This window comes from Nycticebus coucang, chromosome 12 (assembly GCF_027406575.1).
Source record: "Nycticebus coucang isolate mNycCou1 chromosome 12, mNycCou1.pri, whole genome shotgun sequence".
NCBI lineage: Eukaryota > Metazoa > Chordata > Mammalia > Primates > Lorisidae > Nycticebus > Nycticebus coucang.
In genome coordinates this window covers 19,162,457-19,179,627 of record NC_069791.1, presented here as the reverse complement: position 1 = coordinate 19,179,627, position 17,171 = coordinate 19,162,457, and the positions used below count along the sequence as shown (strand labels likewise).

Here is a 17,171-nt window from a genome sequence, read left to right as displayed (position 1 = left end):
TTCCAAATACCATCAATTGATGATTATGGCTTCCACATATGAATTTGAGAGAGGACATAGACATTTGGTCCACAGCAGCAAATTACTAAGAGAAGAAGCAAGGGGCTGGTATGCAAAGAGTTGTGTAAACCACCAGGCCACCTTCTGACTCTCTACTTTAACACAAGATCCTGCCCAAACCATGGGCCAATCTATCCTTCAGGGAGATTTGTAAAATAGCACAGGAATCCAGCTATTTTACAATTTTTCACTTGGTAAATTTTCCTCTAGATCAGCGGTTCTCAACCTTTGGGTTGCGACCCCTTTGTAACAATGAAAATACATCCTGCATATCAGATATTTACATTATGATTCATAACAGTAGCAAAATTACAGTTATGAAGTAGCAACGAAAATAATTTTATGGTTGGGGTCAACATGAGGAACTGTACTAAAGTGTTGTGGCATTAGGAGGCATTAGGAAGGTTGGGAACCACTGCTCTAGTTGAAAGGCCCTCTACTTGTTATGCCCTAACTCCATCTTGCTAAAGACTTTGCTAAGGGCTTTTAATACTCCCTTGTTAAACTGGAAGCTCAGCTGAAAGAGTTCAGTAATAATTGTAAAATCCTGTGAAACCCCCGCTCTCCCTTGTAAGCGCTTCCCTTACCAGGTGTTGGCTCTTGTGAAATTCCGCTTGCGTTAAGGATTCCTCCTCCCCTACCAAAAGCACCTTATAAAAGATTTCCATCCTTGCTTCTAGGGGTGGAGAGACTTTGAGGTATGAGGGAGCTCTAGGCTCAGCCAATCAATAAAGGACCCTTGCTTAATTTGGACTCAGTGTGCCGGCTTTCTCTATTTCACTAGCTTGGGGTGTAACATATTGACTCAGAAGGTTCCTAGGGATGATCCAGTTCAGTTCACTTGTGTTTTCCGACGATAGAGCGTGAATGGAGAGAAAGGCTTTTCCAGAATCAGTGATGGTAAATGGCTTCTAATGCTCACACCCCCAGAGCCTCAGTCCTCATTTTTCTATCTCCCTCAGCAGAGCTGGAGTTGAAAGTAAAATAGTTAATTCAACCCTTGACTTGAAACAAGTAGCAAAATACCTACATAAAGCTCTATTAAACAGTACTTCATTTTATAATATTTTGAAACAAAATGGCCCATGTGATGAGCACTTTTCTTGGGTAATTATTTGATGAAATAATCCAACTTCTTGTTTTCATTTTTCTATGCAGCAAGACGAGGAATTCTATCCTTTTGGCAGCAGCCCTACCCTTGCAGTAACCCATCAGCAGCTGGCCAAGGTTTGTACCTTTAGGAAAAAGATAAATGCAAAATGGCAATGATTTTTTGGCTTTCTTTAAATTACCGAGTTAGCATAGACTGAAATAAATGCTGATTATCCATCTGGGAACAAGTTTGGACCACAGACCAGGCTTAGACAATCTCCTACACACCCAGTAAAACTTGGTTAATTCTGCAGAATTTTAAGTTAACGTGCTGGCAATAATAGAAGAAACATGCTCATTACTCTTTGGAAAACAGCCAAGTTTTCCTTTGAGATAACAATACCGGGAACCTAATAAGAGAATAATCAATCTCAAGTAGATTATTCACAACTGACCCTTTTGAAAAACTTCATGAGCCTGAGCCAGGGAGTCTGAGTCATGCTGAACAGAGAAGAAATGGATTTTTGTCTTTCTTCCTTCCCCCCCAGGGCTGGTGGAAAAACTCCAGCTCAGTGATACTTATACTTGATGTCAAAATAAGAGTTAAGGGAGCTCTCTAGGATTTATTGCTAGGCTAAAACACTGTCTGAGCAAGGCTTAAGACTTACAGAGACCATGAAGTTCAACTGCAACATAGTTCTCCTTCATTCCTGGGGGCTTCAGTCTCCTTTTAGTACAATGTATATAATATATATTCTTCTTATAAGTGTTCTAAGCTAATTAAATAGACCAAAATGAAACCATTTTGGAAAAAATTCATATTGTGGTGAGTTTGTGTTTTATTTGGTCACCGTCTGTAACCCTTGTTTGGTCTGGCCTCCTTCCCACTTCCAAACCACACACATGCTCTACTATCCTCACGTTAGAGAGGCATGCAGGGATGCTGATCATACCATTTTGTGCTACCATCCAAAGAAACTCTAGAAAAATGGCACCCATATCCTTTTAGCCACAGGACATTAACAAGAATTTTTTTTTTGAGAAATAAAAAGCGTATTTTATAAAATTTAATATTTTTGGTTTTAAGATGTACTATTTATGAACCACTGGAAGAGAAAAACTACTTCCAATTCAATGTAGACACAGTGTTTTATCCTTTTATTTCTGTCAATCTTGCTAGAGGATTATCTATTTTATTGATTTGTCTTTAAGAATCAGCTTTTGTGGCCAGGAGCAGTGGCTCATGCCTGTCATCTTAGCACTCTGGGAGGCTGAGGCAGGGTTGATTGAGCTCAAGAGTTGAAGACCAGCCTGAGCAAGAGTGAGACCTCATCTGTACTAAAAATAGGGGGGAAAAAAAACCAACCTAGCCAGGCATTGTGGCAGGCACCTGTAGTCCCAGCTACTTGGGAGGCTGAGGCAAGAGGCTCACTTAAGCCCAAGAATTTGAGGTTGCTGTGAGCTATGATGACACCACAATATTCTACCCAGGGTGACAGAGTGACACTGTTTAAAAAAAAAAATAAGGTTTTGTTTCATTGATTTCATCTATTGTTTTCCTATTTTCAGTTACACTGATATCAACACTTCTCCTTATCAGTTGTCTTCTTTCCGCTTGCTTTGGATTTATTTTGCTCTTCTTTTTCTAATTCCTCAATGTAGAAACTCAAGATTATTGACTTGAGACCTTGCTTCAACTCTAAGGTAAGCATTTTAGTGCTATCAATTTTCCTCTCAGTACTGCATTAGATGCATCTTGCATATTTTGATACGTTGCTTTAAAATTTTTACTCAGTACTATCAATGTTTAAATTTCCTTTAATATTTTTTCACCATGGATTCTATAGAAGTGGGTTGTTAAATTTCCATGTGTTTAGAAATTTCCCTATTGCCTTTCTGTTATTAATTTTTAGTTGATTTGATTATGGTCAGAAAACACATGCTGTAGGATTTCAATTCATTTAAATTTGTTGAGATTGGTTTTGTGTCCCAGGATATAGTCTATCTTGAAAAATGTTCAGTGTGTGGTTTAAAAAGTTGTGTTTTCTGCTGTTGGTGGTGGAATGTTCTAAATATATCGATTAGAGTCTATTGGTTGATCGTGTTGTTTGCATCATCTATATTTTTGCTGTTTTTTTGTCTAGTAGCTCTATTATTTTCTAAAAAGTGGTGTTGAAGCCCCCAGCAATAATGTAGATTTTTCTGCTTCTCCTTTCAGTTGTCACAGTTTCTGCTTCATGTATCTTGAGAACTTTTGTTTGATGTGCGCACACTTAGGATCATTATCTCTTCCTGTTTATTTGATCTCTTTGCCATTACATAATTGATAGGAACAAATAGATACCTGTTGTCTATAGTAATTTTCTTTTCTCTGATGTCTGTTTTATCATACAGTACTATGTGCTGATTATGGTTTTATACAAATATTTGATTTACAATAACTTTTTCCAAGTTACTTTGTATCTTGATAGATGACCCAGTACTACCTAGACAGGCCCAAGATATTAAAACATTGAATTATGATAATAACACTCCAATTCATTTTATCTCATTAAGACATGAATTACAGAGCTTCAAGTTATACAGATCTGGCCCCAGAAAGATGTAATTATGACATCTTTAGGAAAATGAGTAGGTATGCCATAGATTGGGAAAATTTGTTAGCAATGTGACAAAGGATATGTATCCATATTTAAAGAACTCCTAAAAATCCACAATAAAAGAATATACAACCTAACTTTAAGAATGGGCAAAAAGTTGAATACACCCTTCACAAAAGAAGATATATGAATGACCACTAAATACATGAAAAGTTTTCAACACTAGTTATCAGGAAAGTAGAAATGAAATCACAAGGTCCCATTTCACACCTAACTACCCACACCTCTCAAAGTACAAAGACAAGGACAAATGTTGGGCAAGAATATGGAGCCACTGGAACTTGTATAAAGCAAAGTAGAAATGAAAATGGCAGAACAATCTTAGAGAATCTTTGGGAAATTTCCTATGAAGTTAAGGGTACACTTAACATAAGACTCATCAGTCCCACTGATGGTCCATACACACGTAAGCCTGAGCACTTACATGTTGCTTCTCTTGCCCCCATATGTTCCATTGTTTTTATTTTACTATTGTCATGTTTCTTCTATTTTTTCACATCCTCAACGAATTCTCCCTAATTAACCATAAGAGATTTATTTCTTCTACATTCACTAGGAGTTATACATGTGGTGACAAAAAAAAAAATCAGTATTAGATGTTTATTTTGCAAAATAAGATGACAACTATTGTCTTGATGATGACTGTAGATATTAGCTATATGTCACAGGTAACAATGAAAATGGAACATACGAGTATACCAATATAAGAAAAACAACATTCAGATTTTGAATTTTGTTTCACATACAAATAATTCAGAGCCTTCTTTAACAACAGAATGAAAGCCACAGAGTCATTTGAAAAGTTCATTTATTATATACCAATATACACTCTCTGTAATAAAAAATCCTCCCAATACATTGAACCATCTTATAAATGAAATATGAAAATAAAAATTTCATCTGTTTACAAATGGGGTTAAATTAATCAGCACAAGATACCATATGTATGTCTGCCCTGAAGTATATGCAAACTCTAATCCTGAAAATGGCCATGAGAAAAAATGATGCTTTATCCTTTGGCATGATTGTATTGCTCTTGAATATTTATATAATTATACATGTTGATACGTTCAAGCTAGTCATTTTAAATGTAAAGCATTCAAAATATATACAGAGTTTACAGTTTTCCATTTTGGGGGTTGATCATTGATATTTACACTTACGTACGCTTCAATTAAACATTTTTTAACATTCAGAAACACTTTTTTCCACTTTCTACTTTAATACACTCTTCAGATGAAGGAAAATGGAACTATGTCTTAAAGATGATACTCAGCAATATTTTTCAAAATAATGGTAACTCAGAAGTTATCATATTTTCTAGTTATGATCAATTTCCATTAACAAAGTGCATCATTTTATAGTATTATGCCTGTAGAAAATAACACATAAAACCAATATATATTTTCTTGGGCACAGCTCAGAAAAACTACTGAATATGATTTAATTTTATCATAGTTATATGATACTTGTATTTCATAGTTGGCTTTGCTAAAATATAAAAAATACAAGTGAACACTATGACTTGGAAAGAAAAAGTAATAAGTTCCAGAAATTCTAGGCACTGAGTAGCAATTTTTAAATCCATTTTATGTAAGTGTGTTATAGAAGTGCGCAAGAATGATAGTTTGCATTTCTTAGTAGTGTTAGCACTTTTGTTTTTATGGGACAACCACTCGATGTTGTATTTAAATAAGAAATGAATGTTGGCAAACACCTATGCAAGCTCAAATGAACTAAATGCTATTTTAGACATGCTAATTTAAAAGAACAACCTTCGTGTATAATAATCATCTGCAAGTAAGGAACTGATTGTCTTGTAGATGATTATAATATTGGAAACTTTGAAGAAGAGTTACTGAACTACATAACTTAGGTTTCAAATTTGAAATATTCCCAATAAACAGATACATACAAATGGATTTTTGAGCCCACTAACTTAATTCCCTGCCCTCACCCCAATAATATAAATGTTTTGACCGTGAAGAAAGAAAACTACACATGTAAAAAATAAAAATCAAATGTACCATACGTTAACATTCTGATGACTATAGAATAAGGTTATATACATAAACATATAGCAAATCACAGTTTCCTGCACTGAATGTTTATCAAATAAAAATGTATCAAACAATACTGGGTAGTGTATGTCCACGTGAACTGTGGTCTTCTAAAAATTCTGCGTGAGCATGGAAGACGAGAGGGAGAGCATTGTTCAAGGACAAAAGTATGACGAAAGAACTAGAAATAACATTAAAAAGCAGGTGCTTCCAGAACAGGCAGTTTAGCTATAAGAATGATATTTGTTGTTGCTCTAGAATTTAAATCAAGCCCCTCTCTATGTTTGGTAAGATGTTTTAACATGTACCCAAAAGTCCATTGAATGAAAGAAGTCATTAATTCAGTGCCACCATCAAGATGGGCAAAAGATTCCGTTGCTGTTGACAGTAAGATGCTCTAGGCTGGTGTCTCATCATTTGTATACCTTGCAGGGATGGTTTATGAGCCACACCATTTGCCTCAGTTGGTAAACAGACCCAGAGTTTTTGGTGTAAAACTGGGAGAAGGCATTAAGTGGTGATAGCTTTGCTACCAGGGCATTTTTGTTTAATGTTCTAAGAGTACAAGTATTTGGTACTTTTGGGAGGGGGGAGTACTATCCAATAACCATTGTACACAGCTATCATATCTGCTCATACAGCAGTAAAAATACACCATGGTCATCTCACACTGCTCTAGTAAAACCTGGGTAGAAAAGTGCACCACAGATTTTAAACACATAGACAGCCATTCTTGCCAAAAATGACGATTTTCTCTTCCGCAGATGTCTGGTGATATTACTAGCAAATGTCTTTGGAATCCTCCGGTTATTTGCTATGAATAACATTCCAATCAGGATAACTCAAGTGTCTTTTGGTGCATAACTTACAACCATTTCCAGTAGAAGAAAAAAAAAAAAGTATTTTTCCTTGTGTTAGTGATGTTTGGAATTTGGAGGATCATAAATCCAGTCAATTATAATAAGTGCCATGCTTCCAATCATGAAGATGATTCCAACCACAAGGAAAACTAAAGCCTGTAATTCAGAGAGAACTTGTTAGGGAGTGCAGAAACCATAATTAGCACAGTTTGTTCTTATAAGTTGTTTACGTAAGGCGGCAATCTGATTGGCATATTGAACCATATCCGTATTATTTTTAATAACTCAGGTGCCATGCCTAACAGAGCAGTCAATTTAAAACCCTAGCTGGGGAAAAAGGAGGAGCACATGGGAGAAATATACCCTAAAGCTTAGGGTAAATAATCCTAAAGCTTCAATAATAGGATAGTGGCTATCCTATTGGTAGGATACCTATTGGTATCCTATTGATTTGGTACATCGAAATGATGGAATACTCCATGATCATTAAAAACCAAGTTATAGAAAAAGAGGAATCTTTTGGTGAAAATAAGCAGGTTATAAATGAATAGTACATATGATATAATTCTAGTTTTATAAAGCAAACAAAAACAAAAAGCCTAAAGATATGTTTCTACAAAAAGTGTAAATATGAGTGTTTACATACATATAGTATACACATATGTTACATACAAGTATATATGTCTATACATATATATAAAATATTTCAGGATTTTAACAGTAGAAGAGGCCTTACATATTACCACATGGATTGACCTCCCAATTCTATATAAGAAAGCATCAGCTAAAATTTTTTTCATTAGAAAGAGTCTAGGATATAATTTTATTCATTTTACATCTGGTCAAACTGAAAATGGGTCACAAACAGGACAATCAATCTGCTAACGGGACACTGTTGTATAAGTCCAAGCAAGATGGGTTACATAGAGGTGAAAGTCAGGGGCAAGATGATGGGAGGACTTTTCATTTTTTATTGTTGGGGATTCATTGAGGGTACAAGAAACCAGGTTACACTGATTGCATTTGTTAGGTAAAGTCCCTCTTATAATCGTGTTTTGCCCCCCAAAGGTGTGTCTCACACCAAGACCCCACCCCCCCTTGCTCCTTCCCTCTCTCTGCTCTTCCTTGATGGGAAGGGTTTCTGATACCAAACTCTCCTGAAGTTCCTGAACAATCCCAAGAGGTGAATAACTTCAAGGCAAAAATTCAGAATAATTCAGCTGTTATGGATAATATTTAATTATTGGAAAAACAATTATTTCTAGCCTATGTTTCTGTAGTCCTAATTATGGAAAAGATATTTTCCATAATTGGTAGGATCCTCTCTAATTTAATGAGACTATACTATTTTATATCTAAAGAGATTAACTGAAATACAGATGATTCTGTTCTGGCTCTCAGTCCGTAAGGGACAGCAGAGTCCTCTGGAGGAGAAAACAAAGGCAACATTTTCCTTTCATCAAATAATTCAATAATTTGAATTATTTAGTAACAGTGCTGGAGATTCTCCTTCCTTCCTGCATGACTTCATGTGAATATTGCAGTAGCTTAGTATTGGAAACAGGTATACACATAACACCCGAGTCCCAGCGGGAAAAGTTATCTGCATTTGACGTATACAAGGGACTCAACACAAGACGTTTGATACTCAAAGAGAAGAAATTCTAGTAGAATCACTTGAGTTTCAGAAATCTACCCCCTTTCTCTGTTACCAGAAAGTTCTAGGCGGTTCTTGATATTTGGTTCTTGTTCATTGATTCATTTTTCTGAACCACGTGTATTTTCTGGTTTATTCTAAGTAGTCGAAGAGCAATTAATAATCAGGGAAATTATAAGCCTTACTTACCCCGACCTTTTGGGGTGACCTAAGAGGTTCTTTCTTGACAAGCCTAAGATAAAAAGCTGCTGGAAGAATAAAAATCAGCATGGTGGCAGACGAAGCCCCTGTGGAGACAAACACAGGGCAGGTCACCGTCTCACCCAGCATGGGACATACCCAAGGGCATGTACTTTAAAACAACGAAATATTAAGCTATCCTATTCTTCTTGGCCTTAGGAGCACACATTTAAATCATGCAAAGCTTGTTTGTAGAAGATGTGTTTATACGGAAAATTAAAATGTACCTAGCATTATAGTTGCATAAGTATATATAACGTAATAAGAAATAAAAAGCTGAATTTAATGCACATTTACAGGGGATTAGTAAAATAAATGTATATCGAGGAGACGGAACACATCACTTACCCTTCCCATCCACCTCTTACTTTTCAAGTTGCCTACACCTGATTCTTTTAAAGCTTTAGAAGATGTGTAAAATGAGTAACTCTTCAATCAGTAAAGCAAAATGTAAATCTTAAGAAAAATAATATGCTTTACAAAATCAACCTATTCCTCTGAAAATAACTTTAATGTTCAGCTGATATTCCTAGACCTAGGAGACCTTCTGGTAGGTAAAATCTATCTTTCTGACTTTTTTTCCAATGATAGAGTTAAGACCTAAGTCCAAATCCTGGTTTGACTTCCATGGGGTGCAGTTTTTCTTTTTTTTTTTTGTAAAGACAGAGTCTCACTTTATGGCCCTCAGTAGAGTACCATGGCATCACACAGCTCACAGCAACCTCCAACTCCTGGGCTTAAGCGATTCTCCTGCCTCAGCCTCCCGAGTAGCTGGGACTACAGGCGTCCGCCAGAATGCCCGGCTATTTTTTGGTTGCAGTTCAGCCGGGGCCGGGTTTGAACCTGCCACCCTCGGTATATGTGGCCGGCGCCTTACCGACTGAGCCACAGGCGCCGCCCGGGGTGCAGTTTTTCATCTGTCAGAAAAGGCAGTTGGATTAACTGACCTATAAGGTAGTTTGTTCCCAGTGTCAGTTGGGAGGAAGGGAAAGTGACCAGTTGAGCCACTGAAGCTGATAGATTAATGGGAATCTGTGAGCCTGAGAAGGACCCGTATCCTAATCATCCAACACTGGCTCCTGGTCCACCATTTAAAAAGATTTCAGTTTGGGTTGACTAAATAAATGTCTTTCTGAAACTTACCTATGAATCCAAAGATGTATTTTATAGTTGGCACAAGGATAACCAGAACATTATTAAGTGCAATAAGAACGGCTGCAATCAGGAAATGTCTTATCCAGCTGAAGGGTCTTTGGGGAAATAATAGCGTCGTCACTGACGTACGAATCTGCAACAAGGAAGTCGAAAGGCTAGGTCACTGCTTTGTATTTGGCTTTATCTACTGCCTCAAATATTCTCCTCACTTGAAAGCATTTTCCTTCTTTTCCCTTTCTTCCCCATCGAAAAGATCTTGATGCTTTTTTGCCCAACTTTTTTATATTGTGGTAACATACACATATTGGTGTGAAGTGCAGTTATGCACCATATAACATCATTTGGGCCAAGAACAGACCACAGATATAATAGTGATTCCAAAAGATTATAATTCCACACTTTTGATGAACTTTTCTACGTTTAGTTATGTTTAGATACATAAATAACTAACACTGTGTCACAATTGCCTACACTAATTCAGTACAGTAACATGCTGTAAAAGTTGGAGGCCCGGGGGCAACGGGCTATACCACGTGGCCTAGAGGTGTAGAAGGCTAGGCCACATAGATTTATACTATTACACTCTCTGATGTTCACACAGTGATGATGTACCCTAACAGTATATCCCTGTTGTTAAGCAACGCGTGACTGTGCATTCACATGGTTGTCAAAACTTGATGCTGAGTTTTGATTTGAGAGAATGTCATTTTCCCTTGGTAATATACTGCATTCACTTTCCCAATTTTCAGAATTTTTTGCTAAAAATAATCGTTGTCAGACAGATAAAGTAATAGGTAAACTATATAGTGCAGACGCATGGTAAAACCCTCGTCAATCACTAATCCTGTCTTGTCAGACTGGATTAAACCTTCAAGGCAAGCACTGAATTGATTTAGAGGAGATTGTGAAAGGAATTTTTACCAACCTAGGTTTTTCTTAATTTTGCATTTTATTTAACATTTTGGCACTGATATTTTTCAAAAGATGATATTTCTGCATTTACTCCTTTCTCTTTCTCCCCTATTTCCTCCCCACACCAATAGATTTTAAAGCCACAAAAAGACGAAAAACAGGAGGACTCAGTCATCTTAACATTCCTCGGTTTCCAGATTACTGCCTTACACACAGAGGACACTAATAGATGTTCAATCAACCTGAGCAGTAGAAATCTTCCCACTCCCTTCAGGACCCTCCACCGATTTCAGCCCTTTTTCAGCACTTGAAATAAGTCGGTGAAAGGTCAAAAGAGTATTTATTTGCAGAGGCCGCTCAAGTTACTCTGATGTAACTGGATAAAGAGATCCCTATGGGCACAGGGAGGGAACACTGTTTATATTTGTACAGCTTAACAAAGTTGAAAACACTCTTAGGAATCTTTTAGAGGATTTTTTTTTTTTTTTGATGTGAAATTACTCTGCTGGCTTTTCAATAAACACACATTTCAGTTAAATTAGAAGTCCACATTTGGGGAAATGCCGTGATTTATTTTGACTTAAAAATTTCAGTTCTAAGATCTCTTAACAGTGTGGTGGTAAGCACTCACTTAAACGAGAGAAAAATTTAAGACATATTGTATGAGCGACAAAAAAAATTGAGCCCAAACTGCTTGACAGTTCTCATGTGACATTCCTTTCATACCACTCCACCAAAAAAATTAAAGCCATCTGTTTAGTTTGAAAGGCAAATTCATTTCAGAATGACAAACCAGATAGTCTCTGGAAATAGTTTAAGAATGACTTTGCAAAGGATTTTAAAAATGGCATTAGTGAAAATTATAGAACTCATTCTGACAAGAAAACGGAAGAAAGCAAATAGTTTGATGTTGTTTTTCTCAGCAGCTTTTAAATTTTCTATTATGACCAGCAATTAGTGCTTATTGAATATTGTCCAAACTGGTCTAATTAGTAGGCTTAAAATAAGGTTTTTAGTGATACATAGATGGTGCGTCAGGACTTACTAAATGGATAGAACAAATATGTAGAATACAAGTTCATTTTCAGAAAGAGTTTAGAATGGGCAGTTAGCCCTTTGTTAAAATGGTACACTCGATGCCATGACCTGAGTTAGAAGCAATCCCGTGAGTAAATACATGAATGTTAATGCAGCTTCCTAAGGCCTCATAGCCACCGGTAAGACTAAGGTTTGGCCCCATAATGTAAAAGTACAGAAAGTTTATGGGAAAAAGGGTAGAATAGTTGGAGTAAGTAGCGAAATGTTCCTCCTCATAGTGAATAAGGAATAAAAAAATTCCAAACAAAATGAAAGGCAAATAAAGTTTCCAATGCCTTCCTAAAGAGGGCAACAGAGCAAAGAAGAGCCAGGAAGCTTGTGAAAAGGACAAGAAGCAGATTTGCTGGCTATTTCTCGTTAAAGTATTGCCCTGAGGAGCCAGACTGGGATCAAAAGGACCACAGCAGTTCTGTTTACCCAGGTCAGGACAGAGGCATTTCTGGCTCATTACCTGCAGAGCCCGTCTGCTCGGCCACTTATCTGTGTGCCCTTTTCTTTACTGACAGAAGCTAATGTGGGTCGGATGCTGTGGGTGGGGGAAGTCCCCACCAAAGCCTGGGCCTCTGACCCAGAAGGAATCCAGAAAGGTTTTTTGCAGCTGTAGAGAAAACACCTGTTATTGCCAGAGAGAAGGTCCTGAACAGAGCCTGTTAGGAGGTGCTGTGTGCTGATGGGGGACCCAATGAGAAGTCCGAAATGTGGGACTGTATCATATTGAATGGAGTAGAATTGAAAACATTTCCACTCAGATCAGGAACCAGGCAAGGTTGCCCATTGTCTCCACTGCTTGTTAACATTGTAATGGAAGTCTTAGCCATTGCAATCAGGCAAGAGAAGGCAATCAAGGGTATACAAATAGGATCAGAGGAGATCAAACTTTCACTCTTCGCAGATGATATGATTTTATACCTGGAAAACCCCACAGACTCAACCACAAAACTCTTAGAAGTGATCAAGGAATACAGTAGCGTCTCAGGACACAAAATCAATACTCACAAATCAGTAGCTTTTATATATACCAATAATAGTCAAGCCAAACAAATAGACAAGGACTCTATTCCCTTTACAGTTGTGCCAAAGAAGATGAAATATTTGGGAATTTACCTGACAAAGGACGTGAAAGATCTCTATAAAGAGAATTATGAAACTCTGAGAAAAGAAATAGGTAAAGATGTTAACAAATGGAAAAACATACCATGTTCATGGCTAGGAAGAATCCAAATTGTTAAAATGTCCATATTACCCAAAGCAATTTACAAATTTAATGCAAACCCTATCAAAGCACCACCGTCATACCTTAGAGATCTGGAAAAAATAGTACTTTGTTTTATATAGAACCAGAAAAAAACCTTGAATAGCCAAGACATTACTCAGAAATAAAAACAAATCAGGAGGAATCATGCTACCAGACTTCAAACTATGCTATAAATCTATAGTGATCAAAACAGCATGGTATTGGCATAAAAATAGAGGGGTAGATATGTGGAACAGAATTGAGAACCAAGAGATGAACTCAGACATTTACCATCATTTGATCTTTGACAAGCCTATCAAAAATATAAATTGGGGGAAAGATTCCCTATTTAACAAATGGTGCTGAGAGAATTGGCTGGCAACCTGTGGAAGACTGAAACTGGACCCATACCTTTCACTATTAACAAAAATTGACTCTCACCAGATAAAAGATTTAAACTTAAGACATGAAACTATAGAGATTCTTGGAGAGAGCACAGGGGAAACACTTGAAGAAATTGGCCTGGGAGAATACATTATGAGGAAGGCCCCCCGGGCAATTGAAGCAACACCAAAAATACATTACTGGGATCTGATCAAACTAAAAAGCTTCTGCACAACCAAGAACAGAGTAAGTAAAGCAAGCATACAGCCCTCAGAATGGGAGAGGATATTTGCAGGTTATGCTTCTGACAAAGGTTTGATAACCAGAATCCACAAAGAACTCAAACTTATTAATAAGAAAAGAACAAGTAATCCCATGTCATTGTGGGCGAGGGACTTGAACAGAAGCTTCTCTGAAGAAGATAGGTGCGTGGCCTACAGACACATGAAAAAATGCTCATCATCTTTAATCATCAGAGAAATGCAAATCAAAACCACTTTGAGATATCATCTAACTCCCATAAGACTGGCTCACATGGCAAAATCTCACAACTACAAATGTTGGTGTGGATGTGGAGAAAAGGGAACACTTTTGCATGCTGGTGGGAGTACAAGCCAATATGTCCCTTTTGGAAAGAAATATGGAGAATACTCAGGGATCTAAAAGTAGACCTGCAGGGTGGCTCAAAGGGGTAGGGCGCTGGTGGGTTCAAACCCAGCCCCGGCCAAAAACTACAAAAACAAAAACAAATAAAATTAAACCTGCTGTTTGATTCTGCAATTCCTCTACTACGTGTATATCCAAGAGACCAAAAATCACTTTATAACAAAGATATTTGCACTAGATTGTTCATTGCAGCTCAATTCATAATAGCAAAGTCATGGAAGAAGCCCAAGTGCCCATCGACCCATGAATGGATTAATAAATTGTGGTATATGTGTACCATGGAACATCATGCAGCCTTAAAAAAGATGGAGACTTTACCTCTTTTACGTTTACATAAATGGAGCTGGAACATATCCTTCTTAGTAAAGTATCTCAAGAATGGGAAAAAAATATCCAATGTACTCAGTACTATTATAAACCAATTTACAATCACTCACACTTTCATATGAAGAATAGATCACAACTATGGCCCAAGATGAAGGAGGGAGGAGTGGGAGTTGGGAGGGAGGAAGGAGGTCAGATGGAGGGAGAGTGAATGGTGGGATCACACCTATGGTACATAATGCAAGGGTACATCTCAGATCTAATAGTATAGAGTATAAATGTCTTAACACAATAACTAAACAAGATGATGTAAGCATTCCTAATTCTATATGAAATCAGCACATTGTACCCCATAAATGTATTAATGTATACATGATCTATGTGTTTATGATTTAATAAAAAAATAATAAAATCACAGTAAGATATCAAAAAATAAAAAAGAAAGAAAAGAAAAGAAATGTGGGACTGAGAGCCCTAGTTCTGAAGTCTTAAAAACAAACAAAAACCAAAACAAAAACACAACAGCAAAGCAACCTCTCCTTGTTGCTTAGAAGTGACTCACACTTTCACTTTGCGAGTTTGCTGTGGGACACCTGTGAATCACTATTCCACTGCATTTCCCGGCAACCCTAGGCTACATTTCTATGCCTACAGCTGCAGAACTTCCAAACAGACCTGAAGGCTACACAAGGGCAACGCATGATTTTCCTGTGATAAGAAGAAATGCAAGTAGCTAGAAAATCTGAGACGTAATCTTTTTGAAAGGCATGGCCGGTAGAATTTGAGTCTGTGTGTTCATGAGAAACTCGTTAGGGTTCATTGGTTTTTAGTTTTTCCCATGGAAATATGGGAAGTTACTGCACAGAGGGAAGCACACACCGAAAGTGGCATGAAGGATGGGTCCTCTGGAAGGAGCTGCCATTCCTAACAGACACCCCCCCATGCTCCCTCCCACCACTGCTAAGAGGGAAGGACCTGGGGCTGCCAGTGAAAAACCTAGAATCTTAATTCACGTCATTTAGTCAACAGGCATTACAAGCAGTTACTATGTGCCTTTTACTAAGAAGGAAAAACTAACTTGATTGTGGAAAAGAAAGATAATAAGTGAAGTAAAGGAAAAACAAACCAACCCTTGTCATATGCCTTATCAGGCTCCTGGGAAAGAGAGCCCAATTGTCACTTGTTGAAAGAAAGGAAACACAAAATAGGTAAGGCTGATAAATTCTAATCTAGATGAGGTTTTATCTGTTTTATTATTTATATGTGGGGACATACCAAGGGAAGTAAATAAACTTCTTATCTGCACAGCATCCTAGGGTGAGGAGGAGACAATGTGCAAAATGTCCCATCAATGCTCGTTTTGAATGAAAATGCGTAGAGAAGGGTAGCAGTTATTTTTCTGACTTTTTGTTCTCATGGTCAATTTTGGTTCTAATGGCATCTAATGTTTACAAAGTATTGCTCTTCCTGATGGTCAAATTTCTACTCGTGCTTTATCTTTCACGCAGGCAAAGAATTTGTAAGGGGAGATTTGGGTTGTCAATGTTGAGGATTTTCAAGGTTTGCCAGTACATGACTTTGCTTCCCCCCATGACTGCAGCATGCGGCAGTGTTAGGCTACGAGCTGCACCGGCTCAGTTATCAACCAGCTGTGTGACCATGGCCAAGTCCATCAGTCCCTGGAGCCCACAGCGGGACAACACTAGGTGGATAGGAATGAAGCAATACTGAGGCACACACAATTCTCTTTCATAAAACGCTCAATGATGTACCAGCCTACTGTGTGCCAAAATTTAGTAAACAATTTCACACAAAAGGAAGGGCTACAGATATTCTTTTCTTGGTGAAGCTGTCTGCTTGGAAATTTTACCCTAACGTACACCTTCTGTTTATAGCTGTCTTCTGTCTTGTACCCACGATGAAGCTAATTTTAGGCTAAAACTGTGTGCATGTCATTTGAAATACTTTCAGACATAGTAGAGGCAAGACATTATTTAAAGAGTAAAATATTAGCCACCATAGTAATAAGGATCTGATTTCATGAAAAAGGAATGTGCCAAAATATATTTCAGCACACAAGCTGCATTTAAAGCAATCATAGTGTCATTATATAAGTAGTTCTCATAGCCAGGCCCTCCCTGTATGGAACATTCTGTGCAGGACAGTGCTGGTTACTGTGTGACTTATTTTTCCCCCCTGAAATGTATGAATAAATTTAGTGTTTAGGAAAGAAGAGTTGGCAGGAGGGTGAAGAACTGTGTTTATCCATAGGTGGCAGTTTTAACTCATACAGCTCAAATCTCTACCACCAGCCCGGCTCATGTTATTCCAGAACAAACTGACGCCAAGGGCAAGTGCCAAAAAGGGGTGACCAAGGTCTGAGTCTGCCAGAGGGCATGTGTTGGTTTTTATTGTGGGGGAGGTGGGTGGATGAGAGAAAGATAGAATAGATAACACAATTATGTTTTCTGAAATTTTCTCTAGTATATAATTTGTTTAACACAAACCCTCTTCTCATCAGCCTTCAAGGCATCAGATTAAACAAGGTGCCTTTTGGATGGTATTGCAACACAAAAAAGTTGAGAAGAAACTGAAATACCTTCAAAATTGTGGTGAAATTCAACATGATTTGAAAGTTAATGTGGCTTTGGTTTTCAAATTTCAGAAGTTACACGAACTCCTATTCCTTTTTACTAATCTCCAAGACAGAAGCTCAAGCTCCACTTTTTGAATTTGAGTTTAAAAGTAAATTTCAGGATTTTTTTACCC

The 17,171-nt window shown here is 37.4% G+C and overlaps 1 protein-coding gene across 2 annotated transcripts in view; it reads right to left on the bottom strand.

Annotated features, from left to right (window-relative positions):
* Positions 1–4,603: 4,603 nt before the first annotated feature.
* The window catches only part of SLC38A4 (solute carrier family 38 member 4), a 63,323-nt gene continuing 50,755 nt past the window's right edge, over positions 4,604–17,171 (bottom strand). For both annotated transcript variants that reach the window (XM_053555439.1, XM_053555438.1), the window contains exons 14-16: positions 9,773–9,917; positions 8,579–8,676; positions 4,604–6,888 (exon numbers count right to left, since the gene is read on the bottom strand). In XM_053555439.1, coding sequence (XP_053411414.1) covers positions 6,787–6,888; positions 8,579–8,676; positions 9,773–9,917 — 345 coding nt within the window. In that variant the 3' untranslated portion in view covers positions 4,604–6,786. The remainder of the gene's footprint in view (positions 6,889–8,578; positions 8,677–9,772; positions 9,918–17,171) is intronic.